We start from the raw sequence: 18571 nt of genomic DNA on the forward strand, positions 1-18571 counted from the left end.
AGCCCAAACGTCTTATGTCCATGGGTATACAAGTACATACATGAAGAAAGCTTTAAATATGTGAGCCATGGTAGTAAGACATCAAGAAACTATGATGTTCTCAGCAATACTGCCCAACAGAAGTTTCTGCAATGATGGAAATGTTCTCTATCTCCTCTATCCAAAATGGCAGACATGTAGCCACTTGTGGCTAAGTGAGTACTTGTAATAGGGCTAAGTGTGACTCAGAAAGTAAATTTGGTTTTTAATTGTAATTACTTCACGTATTAAAATTTTTTTTTTTGCTGCTACTTAATTTTGAGAAAGAGAGAGACAGTATAAGTGGGAGAAGGGCAGGGACAGAGAGGGAGACACAGCCGAAGCAGGCTCCAGGCTCTGAGCCCTCAGCACAAAGCCTGATGAGGGGCTTGAACTCACAGACTGCGGGATCAGGACCTGAGCTGAAGATGGACGCTCAACCAACTGAGCCACCCAGGCTCCCCAACTGTAGTTACTTTAAATGTGGCCAGTGGCTTCTGTTTTGGACAATACAGCTCTAGGACATCTGTGGTTCACATTAGGTGCTTAATGAATATGGAAGGGCTTCTGGAAATTGTGAGCCTAAGAATCTTATCTTAACACAGTTCTTTTTTTTCTTTTGTTATTTTGAGGGAGAGAGAGAGAAAGAGAGAGTAAGAGCTCACGAGCAGGGGAGGGGCACAGAGAGAGGGAAAGAGAGAATCCCAAGCAGGGTCCATGCAGTTAGCACAGAGCCCAACTGTGGGGCTTGATGTCATGAAATGAACTGTGAGATCATGACCTGAACTGAAATCATGAGTCAGAAGTTCAACCAACTGAGCCACCCAGGTGTCCCTTATCTTAACATAGTTCTAAGCCAAAGGTTTTATGGATTTTCATCCTTATCCTTATAATCAACTTAACTAGAAAAACATTCTTCTTGATACAAGAAATTAACGTAAAGATAACTTCTTTCGAGACATAGTACATGAACTCTAAATTGGTGCTATTTTCTAATCATAGCAGACAACATCAGGACAGATGTTGTTGATGACAAACACATAGGACACAAAAAACAGACACAAAACAGTAGTAAATCAGGTATCTATACTCATGGATTAACTATTTGCAGTACATACAGAAATAAATGTGGCTTTGGAGAAGGCAGAGATAAACTGGTCACATTACACTTCTATCCTGAAAAGCTTCTCAAAGCAAGGAGGCTTTAAATGCAGAAAAATGTAAATACATATATAACAAATAGTATAAAGAATCCCCATGTAGCCATACCCATCTTTAATACTTGTTAACTCAGGACCAAACTTGTTTTGTCCATATTCCCACCCATGTTTCCTATATGGGGATTTTATAAATAATCTCTCCCTGAGAAAGGGAATAAGAGCATTTGATTAGTTTAAAGGTATTCCCAGAAAAAGAACTGATGTGCTGGGATCATAAAATTAGAGACTATCAGTGTGAATGAAGACCAAGGAGAGAAAAGAGGAAAAAAGGAGCAGAGAGGAGGTTGTATACACCAAAGAAACCCATAGAGGACAGGTGAACAGCTGTATTTTATTTTATTTACTTATTTATTTCTTGAGAGAGAGAGGGAGCATGAGTAGGGCAGAGGGGCAGAGAGAGAGAGAGAGAGAATCTTAAGAATCTTAAGTCCTGACCCAGGGCTCGATCCCATGATCCCAGGATCATGAGCTGAGCTGAAATCAACTGACTGAACCACCCAGATGCCCTGAGCAGTTTAAAGCAACAGGGAACTGGTACAGGTTTGAGAGAAGAAAGGGTTAAATAAGGGAACTAAAATTTACTTTGCGGACATCTGACTTCAGGAGTATGGAGGATAAAGCAGAAAGAAGGATATCGCACTGCTCTGGTAGTTATTTGTTCAAATACAACAAACAACAAACAAACATCTTTCCCACATGTTAAAAGTACGCTCCACCCATTTCAGGAAAAGTTTCACCGCTGAGTGTTTAACTATGGTTTACTTTATTTTATACTGAATTTTTCACTGCGACTTAGCACATAGAACGGTTAGTTGTAAAATAATTTGATTAATCCTTTTGTCTCATTTGTGAAACTCCTAAGAGTATCAATAATATAAAACTAATGTTGCATTTTGAAATTTTAATTTTAGTTTATTTTAAATTACCATTAATACAATTTTAAGACAAGTGATTAACACGTCACATGTAAAAGATTCCACTCTAAGATAAAATAGGACGAAAGGTTTACATCAAGAGATACGTGAGGATATTTAGTCTCTGACGAAAGAGGGGAGGTGGGAGAATAATGGGAGAGTTGAGGTGGGAAGGAAAGGGGGGAGGTGACATGAGGAAAGGAAAGACATGAGGAAATGTTTAATTTTAGAGTGACTTTTCAAAAAAGGAAAAAATGACAAGACAGCTTTCAAAGTTACAAAATCTCAGCTTACTTTTTTGGTTTTCTGGAAGTAGAGTTCAGGAAAAGCATGAAACCAGTAAGCCAACTGGGCTATGTAGAAAAACTTCATTTGAAATCTGCACAAGAAAGCAAAAAATATCTTTTAAAGCATAATATTTTAAAAGAATAAAGTAAAACACTGGAAATCAGGGTGTACTACGGAGCTCCCTTTGTGTTATCATTTCATGTCCCCCCCGCAATACTCTGCGCCCCCCCAGCAGCCACTTCCCCATCTCCCTAGAATATTCTTACCACCAGTCAATTCCTCGGGATTAAACAGCAGATGCAAAGACAGTATCTGCAGAACCCTGATGACGTGCAAGCTGGCTGAGAGGTACCAGAGCCCCTTGTCTATTAGCAAATTAATACTGATTAGTATGTCGTGTTAGCTACTGAAAACATAAGGAACATGACCGAGGGAATCAGTTCACAGACCTGTAAGGTTTCATCAAAAGGAAAGCAGGAAGTGCAAAAAGACAGACACAAAAGCGAAGGTGTATAGATAAACCATCACCCGAAACTGGTATAATCCCAACTGCAGATATCCCCTGGATTTTTTCTTAGGGAAACTCTACCTGGTTGGAACCCTGAGAGAGTCTCAAAAGAATGGAGGCAAACCAGAATTAGAAAGAGGGATAAGGCATAGAAGTGTTCCCTTGGAGATAGATCTAATCAGCCTAGAATCAACAGTCTCATGACATTATAACCCTCCAGAGCCCCTGCTTTCTCTTTGTTCTCCATTCTCCTACTCCTCCAGATTTCTATAATAGAAAACACAAAGCCAATCGGGAATAAGTTTTTTGCGGAGAGGGGAGATATAGTCCCATAGAAACCTGACGTCTACCATCCTATTCCATAAAAGCTCATTGAATTAGTATCATTTTTAAAGTCAGAATGACTCAGCAGTATGGGTATTACTGCTGAACCTAAAACAAAGGTATGCATGGCCATGTTGTTCCCTTCATATCTTTTTCTCCAACTGTTACATCATAGGGCATTTACTGAACACTGTCTAGGTGGTGAACACCTACATACAGCCTGGCACAACAAAGGATATATAATATAGAGATAGTTCCTACTGCTGTCAAGGTACACAGAGTCTTGGTGGGCATGGGTACAATATAACTTACACAAATGAGGCAATTATAGAACATTCAAGACAATATAGAGATATTACCAAAATACACCAAAAAGACAAATTCAGGAAAGCAAAAGACAATACAGGCTAAAGTAGCAAGGAAAAATAATGCGGAATAGTCCTACTAGAGCTGGGCTTGAAGAGTCATTTAGCAGAATGTCTTTGCAACACTGGGCTGTTTTACAGGTCTATATAGACACCTTGGGGGCTAGGAAGATATAAAAGAGACAACAATCCCTACCTTCAAGTTTACAGTGTAAGAGAACAAGAAATGAAAGGAATAAAAAGAGACTGGGATAAAGAAAAGGAGCAAAAGTATGGAGAAGATGGAGAACTGATGAGCAGAAAGGATGAGGGAGAAGGGAAAACAGAACTAAATTCCGATTCTTGTTAAAATCGGTTTTCTCAAGCTAATGAACATGTTGGAAATATTATATACATGAAAAAAGCACATTTTTTTTCTTATGGCAGCAGGACTGCCGATGACGTAGCTACTGTATGAATTTGCAAAGTCCTAAAGAGAATGACAAGAACGGATTCTGCTTAAAAGTGACATGACCATGGTCCATTACTAGGAAAAGCCTGCTAAAAATGACTTACGTCATCAGGTTATGGGGATAAGCCCTCCACAAGATAGTTGGGTCTGAGATGTAGTTTTCCTAAGAAAGAAGATATAAAAATTAGCCTATGGAGTACAATGCAAACTTCTTGGAAAATAACACTGTATTTTCATTTCTTGAACATTTATAATTTCCCAGACCAGGCTCCAAAGAGTCCCACTGAAGTTGAACTTTTTAGTTATTTCTGAGTCCGTTGAATTGCTTATTTTAGCAAAGTAAAAACCACTATGAAAGACATGAGGTCAAATAAGAATAATTCCTGGCCTTCAAAATTCTTTCAATTCATCAGGGTAAAAAATACATGTAGGTGAACAAACATAAAACAACCCAAAACCAGTAATGTACATAACAGAGGTTAACAGTGGCTACGGGAGAGATGAATTTTGTCTCGGGTAATCGGAGGAGGGTTTTGAGAAAGACGTGGCACTTGGCAGTGGATGGAGGGTGAAGATGTTGCCAAGTTTTATAGGATGATGTCCACACACCGACCCGATCTATTCAGTGAGAATTATTGTACACGTAAAAACAAACAAACAAAAAAACCTCTCAAATGACTTATCTTTAATAAAAATAATTTCCCACTGAAATGTGTACTTTTATATTTTTTTCAAAAAATTGTACACTAGATTTTAAGCTAAAATTACATACATTTATAAAGTATTATAGAAACAGCAGTATAAAATGGAATGAGCCCTGGAAAGATTGAGTTTTAGTGTATTTCCAACATTAAATATCATACACTTGCCTGTTTACTCATCTTTAACACAGTAATGCAAAAAAATTGTGTGTCCTGATAAACTCAAAAATTTGTACACTCTGGAGTCCATATAAATTTCAGAGATTGTGGATATTGAAACTGATGTAGATACTCCCTTCCCCCTCATTAGTTAGAATGATACACTTAAAGGTTTTGATAGCTTTAACTGAAAAATTATATAATATTTTAAGTTGCTTGGACAATACTCGAGTTTTGTTTTTTTTTTTCAGTAGGCTCCACACCCACCTTGGAGCCCAACATGGGGCCTGAACTCATGACTTTGAGATCAAGGGTTAGGCACTTAATCAAATGAGCCACCCAGGAGCCCCTCAGACTATTTTTAAAAGAGGAAATGACTGGAAACATTACAACTCATGGAACCCACTAAAAGTATCACTGACCTCTGACTCTTTTGCTAATAGAGTTATCTGCAAATGACTACAAGATACAAAATCGACATTCAGACTGACTGAAAATGAATAACTTTCTGAAACATAGACATAGTTTAGAATTTCTGCTGTATAAAAACTAATCAAAAGAGCCATTTATCGCTGAAATCTGATTTATACTAGTTCAAACAGAATTCCTCATCTTAGATAAGAACAAGAATACAAGAGGGATTTTCTAAGGTTCAGGATTTGCTTACGAGCATTAAAAATAGGACATCATTTTTTGTTCTGGGTATACAACATAAATACTTTGAGAAATGAAAACTTCAGCACAGTATATACTTACAGATATTAGAATGAATGTGCCCCAAATACAAGAGAAAAGGTAGAATGCACTAAGCTGACCAGATTCATTAAACTTGCTGTGTTTCGTTTTGGAGAAGTGCATTCGCCTATTAATTTTCTAAAAATAAAAACAACCATTAGTAATTAAGAATATATTATAAAATATATTTAATACATGACTACCACAGTATGGAGAGCTAGTACTTTACAAAGTATAGATTTCTAAGATTGCATACTTACATCCAACACATACTCTTGAATTATGGCATGAATAATTATCGCCACTAGCATGTAGAAGAAAACTGTAGCCAAATCTTTGATACCATAGTAATAAAGGGACGCTGATTCAGCAGCTTGTTCTTCTGAAGGCCAAAAAGGACAGGACACACATACACAAAAATATACATTAAGATTATAAAAACAGCATTAAGTACAACATAGTTATGGAAACAAACAAAAGAAGACTAATAACCTAATAAATAAATCCCACAGAAACATCATAGGTAATTTGCCTTTAGACATTTTGAGTCTTAGGAGCAATGAAAATTGAAGACACCACCTAGAAATCTAAGGCCTCAGAAATTACTTACAAAAGATTTGACACGTGTTAGTTACAGCCATTACAGCCATCAAAGACCAAAAAACAGGGAAAGGGAGGCCATACTCAGATCCTCGAAAAGACTGTAAAATTGGTATTATCCCAGGTAGAGATCGGATTATACTTAGGTTACACAAAGTTATACTTAGCCTGTATGTCTGTCTTTTCATGGAATTTTGAAACTTTCTACCTCATTTCAAATTAAACACTTCATTATGATTCTGATGGAAAAAAATGATTTAATCTATATATGAATTAGTTTTGATCTATAAGCAGTAGAGATAGAAGCAACTGCTACTTAAAATTGTTTTTAATCCTTGAAATTGTCATTTTTCAAAACAAATCTTAATCAAATACTTGTGAATTGCTATAGCTTATTACCAAGCTTCACGATTATGGAAACAATTGCGGAAAAGAAGCATTATTCTTCTCTGGCATATTCAAATTTCAAAACAACTTTGTGATTTTGAGGGATCTGATATCTAAGTCACTAAATCAAATATGGTTGACATCTGAACAACACGGGTTTGAACTGCATGGGTCCACTTACCTGCCGATTTCTTTCAAGAAATACAGTACGGTACTGTAAATGTACATTCTTGTCCTTATGATTTTAGTAACATTTTCTTTTTTTAAATAACATTTTCTTTTCTCTTAGCTCACTTTATTATAAGAATGCAGTATATAATACATACACAAAACATGTTAATTGACAGTTTATGTTATTGGTAAGGCTTCTGGTCACCAGTAGGCTATTGTAGCTAAGTTTGTGGGGATTCAAAAATTATATATGGATTTTTGATTGTGCAGCGGTCGATGCCCCTAACCTCTGCATTATTTAAGGGTCAACTGTATTTATACAACTACATAACTGAATTAAATCCAATTCAATGTTTTTCATATATATATATGTGTGTGTATATATATATACACATATATACATATATATACATATATATACATATATACATCTATCTGATCTTGCATTCTAAATACAGAGCCAAATACTTGTCTGAATATGTTAATATTTCATTAGCCAAATACCCTCACCCATGCTAGTTAACTGTATTACTGTATTCAATTGCAACCAATATCCAATAACAACTTGATTTTCACATAGCCCAATTTAGAAATAAAACATTTAGGGGTACCTGGCTGGCTCAGGTGGTATAGCATGTGATTTTTGATCTTAGGATTGTAAGTTCAAGCCCCATGTTGGGTGTGAAGCCTACTTAAAATTAAAAAAAAAAAAAAAAAAGAAAAAAGAAAAAAGAAAGAAAGAAAACTTTTAAAAATAAAGCCTGAAAGTGTAGTTTGGATGCTATTATAACTCCTAGAGTTTACTGACTTCCTCTTTAATCAAGTAACTATTACAGGTAGAGCACAACAAAAACACAAAAATAAAACAGGCTTAAAAGGATTGTTATAGGTCCAAAACATAACTCATAGGTCAGAGAAACTGAACCTAAACACTGTACCTTTAGAAACCTTGATTGAATGGTAACACTTTAACAATATCTATTCTTAGAATTTTCTTATGGAAAAGATCAGAAGGAAGAGAAGGCAAAAAGAAAAAAAAAAAAGGGAAAGTCAAGTCCACTTAGAAAATATACAATAAACATTAAACACATAAATTCCGATTTTCATATAGTGCATAGGGTGCAGCCAACAAAAACATCATTTCTGCATTACAAAATCATCAAAATAATGTTCAGCCTAATCATGAATGAAATCTGTTAAAATGAAGGAATTTAGTACTCATGGAAATTTCCAAGTTTGTTCAAGTAAACTAACAGAAAACTACCTACCTGTTGCAAGGAGGGTAACATTGTACTGAAGAGTCACAAAAATGATAGAGGCTTTTGCTGTTATCTAGAAGGAAAGAAAGAAAGAAAGGAAGGAAGGAAGAAAGAGAGAAAGAGAGAAAGAAAGAAAAAAAAAAAAAAGATCAAGTTAATCTGTGACCTTCTCCCAAACAGAAGACCAGGGGAGGAAACCATTAAAAGTTCTGCCCCAAATCTAAGAACCAAGGGCACCCTAGTTCCTGTGGCACCATGACAGGCCCAACTGGAATTCCTGATCACCAAGGAGTTGAGCTTGGGAGTGAACATAATTCACCTGAGAGTGCTGCAGTTTAGATGAGTCTGTGTTATTCCTAACTTTAGATTTCTAAAGGGACACTCTGCAGTTCCAGTAAATAGGGATTTGATCCAAAAAAGACTCTCTACTCTGTACCATGAACAAAGTTCCTATCAAGAAAAAACTGGAATGTAAATTCATACAGAAAAGGAAGCACAGTTACCATGACAAAATGGATCCAAGGTAGGGTCTGTGGTGTATGTTTATCTCCCACACATTTGGGACAGTTAAGTGGTCAACAAATACTTAACTGACCTGACTACTGGTAAAAGTGAAGTGGTCAGAACAGAAAGACGGGATGCTTATTCAATATTTATAGGCACCCGGTAATGTGCTAGACAAGAAAGGACAACAAAGATGAATGATACAATTCTTGATGACTCACAGCTCAGTTGGGTCAGGAAGATAAGTAAACGAAGTGTTATAATTCTATAGAATCAGTGCAAACAGGTACTCAGGATAAAGAATGCATTTTGTTTTTGTTTTGCTTTTTTCCTGGAGTGGGGAATGAGGCAAAGGCTTCTCAGAGCATGTGGTGTGGAACTGTCTCTTGTTGGAAACAGAAGTCCCCTAGCCTCATAAAGAGGGACGACAAGGGCAGCTTAGATAAAAGAAGAGAAAGCACAAAGGTTGAGTAGCAGCAAACATGAGGCCTGGCATGGATATGCATCAGTAAGCAGTAGAAAAGACTAGAAAACTTATCGAGTGCTAGGAAGGGCCTTGTTTGTTGAACTAAATAGTTTAGATTTTATTTTGGCACAACTGGAGAATTGTGGGGGCGGGGGGAGTTTAATTGTGTTTTTCAGAAAGATCATGGATGTAACCTACTAAGTGGTCTCTAAAGCATCAGATCCATTCTCCACACTTCAACCGGAATCACCTTCTGACCATGTTAACACCTTTCCCCATGCCACCCATCCTCTATCCCCACCCCAAAAATCCTTCACTGGATTCCCATTCTTTGTAGGGTAAAGAACAAGATCTTTAACGCGGCCCATACAACAATCTGTGCCCATTCCCTTCTCTCCAGCCCTACCTCAGACCACTGCCTCCCGCACTCCTCCCATTACAGGGTCTGTGCAAGTTCTATCTGAAACCCTGTTGAAAACCTTCCCCCTTCAGATCTCAGTTCAATCACACCTTTTCAAGGAAGCCTTCCCTGTCTTCTTAGAGTAGGTCACTTCCTTGGTTAGATTATCTCAGAAAACTGTGTTCCTTTCTTTCAAAACACATACTGTTGGTGTGATAATATTACTAATTTCTATCACACTCATTAGAAAGTAAGCTCCGTAAGAGCTGGGACCATGCCTGTTTCTTCATTACATGCTTAGAGCCCAGCATGGGGCCTCCTGACCCATATTAGATTGACTGATCGGTACTGTTGAATAAATACTCGATAACACATAAAATGAAGTACACAAATCAAAATATAAAACTTCTGCAAGATACCACATGAAAGACAGTAAGACCTGAACTAACACGGTGATAGTGGGATAGAGGCAGAATAAGGCTTGGGGAGTAAGAAGAAAGAGTCAAAGATTATGTACGGACACTTACAGCTTGAACAATTAGGTGAAAAGTAACACTATTAATAAAAATGTGGAATACAAGAGGATGAGCAGATTTTGGGGAAACGAGGAAAAAACTGAGTTTTAGATGAACTTAGATTTCTGTGAGATACACAGGTGGAGAGACCAGTGGGCATATAAGCCTACGCCTGGAACTCTGCCGAGAGACCCTTGCTTAAAGACTTGGGAGTCTCTACTTTACAGGTAGTAGTTGAAGCTTTGGGGGTACATAAATCACTTATGGAGAGTGCACAGTGTTTGTAGAGAAGTAGGACAACATCAGAGCCACGGAGTGGGCAGAGAAAAAGCTGGTGGCAAAATGAGAAGAAATGATCAGAGAGGCAGAAAGAGAATGAAGAGGGCTTGATGCCCTTGAAGCTAAGGAGGAAACATGGCAAAAAGGTATGGCTAATAAAGTCAAGGTTTCAAAAGAGACTTGGCAGGAAAAGAGTACAATCGACTGGACAGTTTAAGAAGTCAACAGTGGTCACAGCTTGAGTGATCCCAATGAAGCAGTGAGAGCAAAGACCACATATAGTGGACTGAAGAACACAAGAGAAAGAAAATGGTATCTAGCAATAGATGCCAGGTCAAAATTAATGTTTTTATGATGAGAGAGACTGAGCTTGTGTGGGGGCAATTAAGAAGGTGCCAGGGAAAAGGAAGAAATTCAGCATAGAAGGGGATAATGGACAGGAAGATCTCACAAGGAATGAAATGTAAGGATAGAGCTAGAAGTTAATTTTGAATAGTTTTCTTCTTAGATGAGGAAGCAGTAATGGATGAGACAGATAAGTGCAAAAGGCAGGAAAACTGAAGAAATTCACATCTAATAAACTCTTATTTTCTCTGTAGGGGGAAAAAAAAGCAATGCCATCTGTTAAGCGTAATGGGGGATTTGGATGATGAATATTTATATTGTTCCTATAGGGAAAGGAGCTGGCCAGGGAAAAGTAAAAAAGATCACTGGGTGTTACTGATGTCTGAGATTAGAAACCTTTGATTTGTAACATAATCTATCTTTCTCTGGCAACCCTCAGCAATCCATGAATGGAGAAGCACATAAAAGGCGGATGCTGGTTGGATATTTGCAGGGCTAATATGGAGAAAGACCATGAGGAAAGGGAGCTGAGGGCCTGGGGTGAGTGGGGACAAGTAGTTAAAGTCTACAGGAAGAAAGCAAAGCAATGCGGGGGCCAAGGGACCATAAAAGCTTAGACTAGGTAGAGAGCTGGCATACGAACAGTAGAATGAGGGAGATGAAACAATATGTAGGTTGTGGCTGTGTTCTGTTCTACTGGAATTCAGAATCTGGAAACAAGGCAGGCTACGTGATAAAGTCCACACTATGGGCACTAAAGTGAGTTGCTTAACTGTGGTAGATATGTAAAGGTCACTCGAATAGAAAAGGCGAGGAAGGCTTCTGGTATTACCATTTGGGTCATTCATACGGATGCATCAGAGCAGAATGAGGGCATGAGTTTCTAGGGCAACACTGCTTTCATGTGATTATTTTTAATAAAGTTGACTGATTACTAAATTTCATTTTTTTGATATCTTTGTTTAGACTTCTCACACATCAGCACATAACATACTTTCACCACATACCTGTTTCTAGTTTGGAATATGAGGTCACCACTACCATAGCTAAGAAAACTACTTAGGAGTCCTTTAAAAAGGACAAATGAAATTCTTTAAAGATAAATTTAATATCAAATACCAAAAGCAACAAAAACTGGATTATCTTTTTATGGTGGGCTTCCAAATACAATTAAAACCTGGCCTCCAGCTACTTTAGCATGTGGCATTAAGTAGAGCAAGAGGAAAACTACAAACCACACATCCCAAAAAGTTTATTGAAAAAGCAAACCAGTAATCATGCTATTAGCCATTCCCAGGCCTCCTAAGACTCACACCCCAGCTAGCAATCCTTTAAATTAATATTACAATCAGTTAATAGTAAGACAAAAATGAGTTTGGAATAAAATACGTTGCAAAAACATGCGTTACACTCAGAAGTAAAAATAACTGAGTTTATGACAGTTTTGGACGTTTACAAGAAAAGAATGAGACTTACATAGATACATCTTGAACAGGTCACATAAACCCTGAGGAATTACCTAATTCTATGAGTATGTAATATCATGAATATCCTAATGTTTGCTTAATCAAATGGTCACCAGCTGAGGCTTGGTATTTTTTTCTTGCTAAAATTATTTTGTGCTTGTTAGAAGAAGGTGTGACTTACTATACTGACTGTATGCCTGAAAGATAAAGACAATTTCTGAGTATCAAATTCCACTTCCCCACCAGCTGATATAAACTTAAGTTCTTAAAAAATGAGATGGAAAGAAAATGTTAGCATTAAGGCACATCATCCTTAAAAATACAACAAGCCTCTAGAACTCTTCTAAGATAGCTACAGTTGTAAATGCTCCCTCAAGTCTGCTTGGTACACACAACCCGGCCTCCTGCAAAGAAGCTCCTTTCCAGATGAAAATATTCCTCTTGGAAAGCCCTAACTCCTCTTATCCTCACTTGAATTCCCAAACATCCTTTTTTGATTGTTCAAATTTTCCTAACTCAAATACGAAGTCATTAACTATAGACCGTGATATGCATTATGTGGACAGATACTGACTGCTAAAACCATGATTTTAAGTTACAAGCAATTTTTGATAACATGAAGTTTCCTGGAAATTAAACTTCGATTTCTCCAAAACAGTCTACTTCTTTTTCAACCTTTTTTTGTATATGAATCTCTTTAAATGCTAACCACTGGACTCTTCTCTCACATTTAAAAATGCTAGGGGGGGGCCTGGGTGGCTGTCAGTTAAGCGTCCGACTTCGGCGCAGGTCATGATCTCAAGGTTTGTGGGTTGGAGCCCCACGTCCAGCTCTGTGCTGACAGCTCAGAGCCTGGAGCCTGCTTTGGGTTCTGTGTCTCCCACTCTCTCTGCCCCTTCCCCGTTCAAGCTCTGCCTCTCTCTCTCTCTCTCCTTCAAAAATACACATTTAAAAAAAAAATGCTGTCTTCTATTTTCAACTTTGATAAATATCTAATGAATAATAATAGCTACTATTTATGGCATGGCTCCTGTAAGCCAAGCACTGAACTAAAGCCATGATACACATTAGTTAATGTAATTCTCAGAGTAACCCAATGAGCCTCGTTTTACAGAAAAGGAACAAGTTCTGAGAAGTTAAATGATATGCCCTAGGTCACCTAGTGAGCAGACTGCAGAGCCCTAACTTGAACATGAGCCCCTTTAGCTACAGCATCTATGCTTCTACAGTATATCTATATCGATTTCTCATTTTGGCTAGTAATACAGTATCTGTTATCACTTTGTCAATTTCACCATAAATCCTCTGACATTTCCTCAATATATTTACACAAAAGGCTTAGCAGGTTCTACAGCAAAAACATCAACTTCTCTATTATTCTAGCACAAATACTGTAAATCTATAGTTATGTTAATGTTAGTTAATTTGAGATTCAGCAGCAATTATTTTAAAAGTCAAATAGGAAAACTAACCTAATTAAGTTTTTCTGATGTGTAGATAACATGCATTCAAATCCTAAACTTTAACATGTGGTAAGAAACATGTACAATTTGCACAAACACCCCTCTTCTGTATATTACTTTAATGTTCCCTCAACTTCTATTTAAGTCTTTGTTGTGTCTTTTCAGATTTACAAATTTTACAGATTACATAGAGTCAAAAATCCACTCACCATATAAAGAAATCATTGACGTGGGGCAAGGTATAGGTGGTGAACTCCCCTCAAAATATGGTAAAAGATTGTGAAATCTCTTACATAAAAGCAAAGTTATACCATTTTTAAGTGTCAGGATTTCTGATTTATATCCCATTTCAATGAAAACAATGCAACTATACCCTGCAGGTAATATGACTCTTAAATTATATTTTTAAAGTCAGGAATTCTTAACATGTGGAGATGGGTTATGGCAACTTTTACAAAACTGTTTTTACAAAATTGTACATACCAAAGTATCACTTCAAATATCAAGGCAGAAAATATATACAAATGCAAAATTCGGAAAGTGAGTACATATGTTTGGAATTGCATTTTTAATATCATACATTCATATAGTACTTTACACAACCATCAGATGCTCTCACACCATATTATCTGATTCTTGTAACAGTGGCTGTGAGAATGCCACAGGTGCTGTTATTTCCTTACCCAGAAACACTGAGGCTTAGACTTGAGTCACCCAATAAGTAAGTAGCATAGGGCCAGCCGAATAGCGTGGGACGTATGTTAGTTCCCTTCTAACTTTTCCTTCCACCATACCTACTACCTCCTTAGTAGTGGACTGGGTGGAATAAATGACACTATCAGGAGTCAAAAAAATCTATCTAGGTCCGAAAAGCCTATTAAAAGACAAGTAAAAGTAAACTAAAATGTTAACTTACCTAATGACACTTATAAAACCCACATCGACTCCACTTAAAAATTTTATTCATCTTGTTCACAAAAAAAATTTATTCATCTGTCACTGGCAGTCTCGTTCTATTAGTTTTTCTCAAGAATTCTTAACGTCACTCATTCAACAAATATTTTTAAAGCACCTACTATATCCCAGGTACTATTCCAGGCACTGGAAACAGACTAATAAAACCTCAAAGTTTCTGCCCTCACCGAAGTTATATTCCAGGAGGAGGGAGGCAAACCATACATAAGTAAAATAATTAGTATATCTGATGGGGCATAGCGGCTATATAGGAAATTTTTAAAGGAAAAGAAGGTAAGGAATGGGCGTGTGTACTGAGGAGCGAGGGAAAGAAAACCGTAGGATGTTACATACACGTTCACCTTGCAAAGTTTATTACCCCTATTCAACAGCTGTTAAATAAGTCATCAAAATACTAGGCATGTGGGAAGAGAATTTACACACTCCTGACATTTCCATTCTCTCATACTTCAAGAAACAAAAAGAAAATCACTCGGTTTCTTGGCACGGCTGTTCAGAAGCTACATTTATGGATCAGATCTTGTTTCTTTAAGGAAAAAGCAAGAGTCACGGCAAAAAGTTCGGTAAGTGACTGGTAATAATACCAGCTTGGGAGAGAAGAATGAAAACAATCGGGTGTGCCTCAATGTACCGAACTCGTGGAGATCACTCGCTGCCCCGCGGCCACCGCCCTTCAAATAGGCAGCAGACGCCTGGCTCCGGCTGTTGTCCGTTCATCCCGAACTCGGTCCTACAAGGGCCCCCCCGAGGCCTGGCCTCCCCTAGTCTCCAGCCCGCGCCGGTCGGACGCACTCGGCGCCCAAGGCCGGCCATCCCCCAGCCAGCCCGCCCACCCGCCTGGGAGCCAGCTCGGCGGCACAGGGGCCGCCCCCGCCGCCCGCCGGCCCCTCGCCGGCTGCCACGTAACCCTTCGCGGGAACCAGGAACTGCGCGGCGCGGCCGGCGGGAGGGGACGGGGACAGGGACTGGGGCGGGGGCGGGGTGTGCGTGGAGGCTAAGTGGGCGACGCGGTGGCCCCCAGCTCCTGCGGGCGGTGGCCAGGCCTGCCGGGGCCCGGCATCCCCAGGCCCGCGCGGGGCAGGGCAGGGCAGGCCTGCACTTCGGGGTCCAGGGGGCCGGCACCTCCCCCCCAGCCCCGTCCCCCGCGGTCCAGGGCCGAGGGGCCGAGGGGCGGGGGAGCCGGGGGCCCGAGGCTGGCAGCCCGGGGAGGGGGCGGCGGGGCGGGCGGTTGGGGCGCGGGGCGGACTCACCTCGAACATGAGCCCCAGCAGGAAGACCATCGCCACACAGGAGACGATGTCCGCGTGATTCTGCAGGATGAATTCGTGGCTCAGGACCGGGGGGCTCTTGGTGCTCTTCTTGCGAATCGCCATGGTGAAGCCACCGCCCGTGCCTGCAGGTGCTCCCCGGCTCCGCTGTTTCCAGCTGCTCACCGACTAGCTGCCGCCGCCGCCTCCCCCTGCCTGCTCCTCACAGCCCCGCCGCTGCCACTCGCTGGGGCTTCACTTCCCATCCCACAGCCAGTACGCAGCCGCCAGGGCCGCCCGAAAAAAAAAAAAAAAAATTAAAAAAAAAAAAAGGCAAGCCCACAGCGGGGGTGAGCATGCGCACCGGGGAGACGGCGCTCGCTCGTGCCGGGGCCGCCCCTGCGAGCCCACAGCGCCGCCTGGGGACCGGAGGCCGTCGGCCCACGGCCGGGCCTGGGTACTGAACCAGAGCGGCACGCCCACTGCTCCGCTGCCGGACGAGGTTGGGAGTCGCTTGAGGCGCGAGCTTCCAGCGCCTAGTTAACAGGCTGAGTCCGCTGCGGGTCGGCGAGCGGCCACGTGCGGTGGCGTGCAGGGTCGCAAGCATGCCTTCCCGCCCACCTGCCCACGCTGGGCTTGGGTGTCAGTGCTTGTCTCCATATAGATAGTCACTTCTTGAAAGCCGCAGCCGCCATCAAGATAATCTAAATACGACCACAGCCTAACTACATACACAAGGGTAAGGTGCATCCTTCAGTTTTAGCATCTTTTAAAAATTAACTTCAGAGTTATTTTGAACTCTCTTGGTGACTTAAAAAAAAAACTGTTGAGGGGCGCCTGGGTGGCGCAGTCGGTTAAGCGTCCGACTTCAGCCAGGTCACGATCTCGCGGTCCGTGAGTTCGAGCCCCGCGTCGGGCTCTGGGCTGATGGCTCGGAGCCTGGAGCCTGTTTCCGATTCTGTGTCTCCCTCTCTCTCTGCCCCTCCCCCGTTCATGCTCTGTCTCTCTCTGTCCCAAAAATAAATAAACGTTGAAAAAAAAAATTAAAAAAAAAAAACTGTTGAAAGCTTGAACGAGTTTTAAAAAAGGAACAATTCCGGGGCGCCTGGGTGGCTCAGTCGGTTGGGCGGCCGACTTCGGCTCAGGTCATGATCTCGCGGTCCGTGAGTTCGAGCCCCGCGTCGGGCTCTGTGCTGACGGCTCAGAGCCTGGAGCCTGTTTCAGATTCTGTGTCTCCCTCTCTCTGACCCTCCCCCGTTCATACTCTGTCTCTCTCTCTGTCTCAAAAATAAAAAAAAAAAAAAAAAAAAAAACAACTTAAAAAAGGAACAATTCCTATTCAGCCCCACCTACCCATCCTCTGCCCTTCCCTGCCCCCATTGGGTCTCTCACTGAAAACAATCACCATCACTTTGGGTTTACTTGCTTGATTCCTATTTGCATTTCTTAGTAATCTAGAGAGATGGTAACGAAGGTTTCTGGACTAGATAGGTCTTCCTCTTTTATCTTCTCAAACCAAGACTTCTTTGTACTTTTTCTTTTAAATTGCACCACTGTTTACCCATTTGCCAAATCTAGAAACCGAAGTCATCCTGGACTGATACCTTTCAGCATTCTTCCACATCCAAACTATTGTCAGACACAGGTAATTCTATCCCTTTGCACCTTTACCACTGCCACAGCCTGAGGAGGGGACTTATTTCTTGCTTACAACATTACAACTCTGGTGAATCACTGAGTGGTGTAAGATGATGGTTTTTTGAGTCCGAATTCTGCCACTTATGACCTGAATGACCATGGACAAGTTACTTAATTTCTATGAGACTCGATTTCCTCATTTGTGTATTCATTTATTGAAAAAAATACTGAGCGTTTGCCTACGTGCTCGGCACTGGGGATACAGAACTGAATGAGAAATACAAATTAACCTGTTCTTGGGCATTTTCATTTTAGAGAGTGGAGAGGATCTTTAAACAGGATTTAAAAAGTGAAACATATGTTAAGTTGAGATGAGGGTCCTAGACAAAAAAATAAAGCAAATGGAGTAAGGGAAGCATGGGGAAGTTATATTTGCCTGAAGACTTGAAAGAGTTGAGGGATCAAGCCATGCCGATATCATTTCTATAAAGAGGAGATGATTGTAATTAAATGAGATGCAATTACATGAGATGATTCCAAGAAAGTGCTTCGTAGAGAATTAGGGCTCTATACACATTAGCTATGAATGTTCTTCTTTCTGGTCAAATGATTACTAGTTTCATTTACCTCCAAATCACCTTTCAATTTTTACATTAGAATGGTGCATTGAACAGGCTCAAGATTTCTCGGTGGTTTTCCTTTTCTTTCATGGAAAGCTAGCATGACTAAATAGCTCTTCATGATTTGGCCCCTGCCTACCCAGACAGGCTCAAACCCTGCCGTAATAGACTCCAATTTCTTAGTTCAAGCATTACTGGCTTCACACACTATACACTCTACAGCATGCGCTCTCCCCTGGCTTTGTGCCTGCTGCTGCTTCTGCCTGAAATGTTTTCTCCTTTCCCCTTCATACACCCAGCACACTCCCACTGTTTCTCCAAGTCACATTCATGTGTGATCTCTTTGAAACCTTCGCTGACTTCTATGACTGGTCTAGGCGTTCTGTCTCTTATGATTCAATTGTGTTTTTTAAAACACATTTTTAAGATTTTAAGTTGAAATTTTAGGGGTGCCCGGGTGGCTCAGTCGGTTAAGTGTCCCACTGGGTCAGGTCATGATGTCACAGTTCATGGGTTCGAGCCCTGCGTCGGGCTCTGTGCTGACAGTTCAGAG

The 18571-nt window shown here is 40.4% G+C and overlaps 1 protein-coding gene across 1 annotated transcript in view; it reads right to left on the bottom strand.

Annotated features, from left to right (window-relative positions):
• The window catches only part of TRAM1 (translocation associated membrane protein 1), a 32578-nt gene extending 16583 nt beyond the window's left edge, over nt 1-15995 (bottom strand). Inside the window, exons 1-6 of the mRNA XM_047074021.1 lie at nt 15764-15995; nt 8110-8173; nt 5944-6065; nt 5705-5821; nt 4193-4251; nt 2447-2531 (exon numbers count right to left, since the gene is read on the bottom strand). Coding sequence (XP_046929977.1) covers nt 2447-2531; nt 4193-4251; nt 5705-5821; nt 5944-6065; nt 8110-8173; nt 15764-15886 — 570 coding nt within the window. The 5' untranslated portion in view covers nt 15887-15995. The remainder of the gene's footprint in view (nt 1-2446; nt 2532-4192; nt 4252-5704; nt 5822-5943; nt 6066-8109; nt 8174-15763) is intronic.
• Between the last annotated feature and the right edge of the window lie 2576 nt (nt 15996-18571).

This window comes from Lynx rufus, unplaced genomic scaffold (genome assembly GCF_022079265.1).
Source record: "Lynx rufus isolate CCGP_SWC_20201006 ecotype Redwood Valley unplaced genomic scaffold, mLynRuf1.p SCAF_12, whole genome shotgun sequence".
Classification (NCBI taxonomy): Eukaryota; Metazoa; Chordata; class Mammalia; order Carnivora; family Felidae; genus Lynx; species Lynx rufus.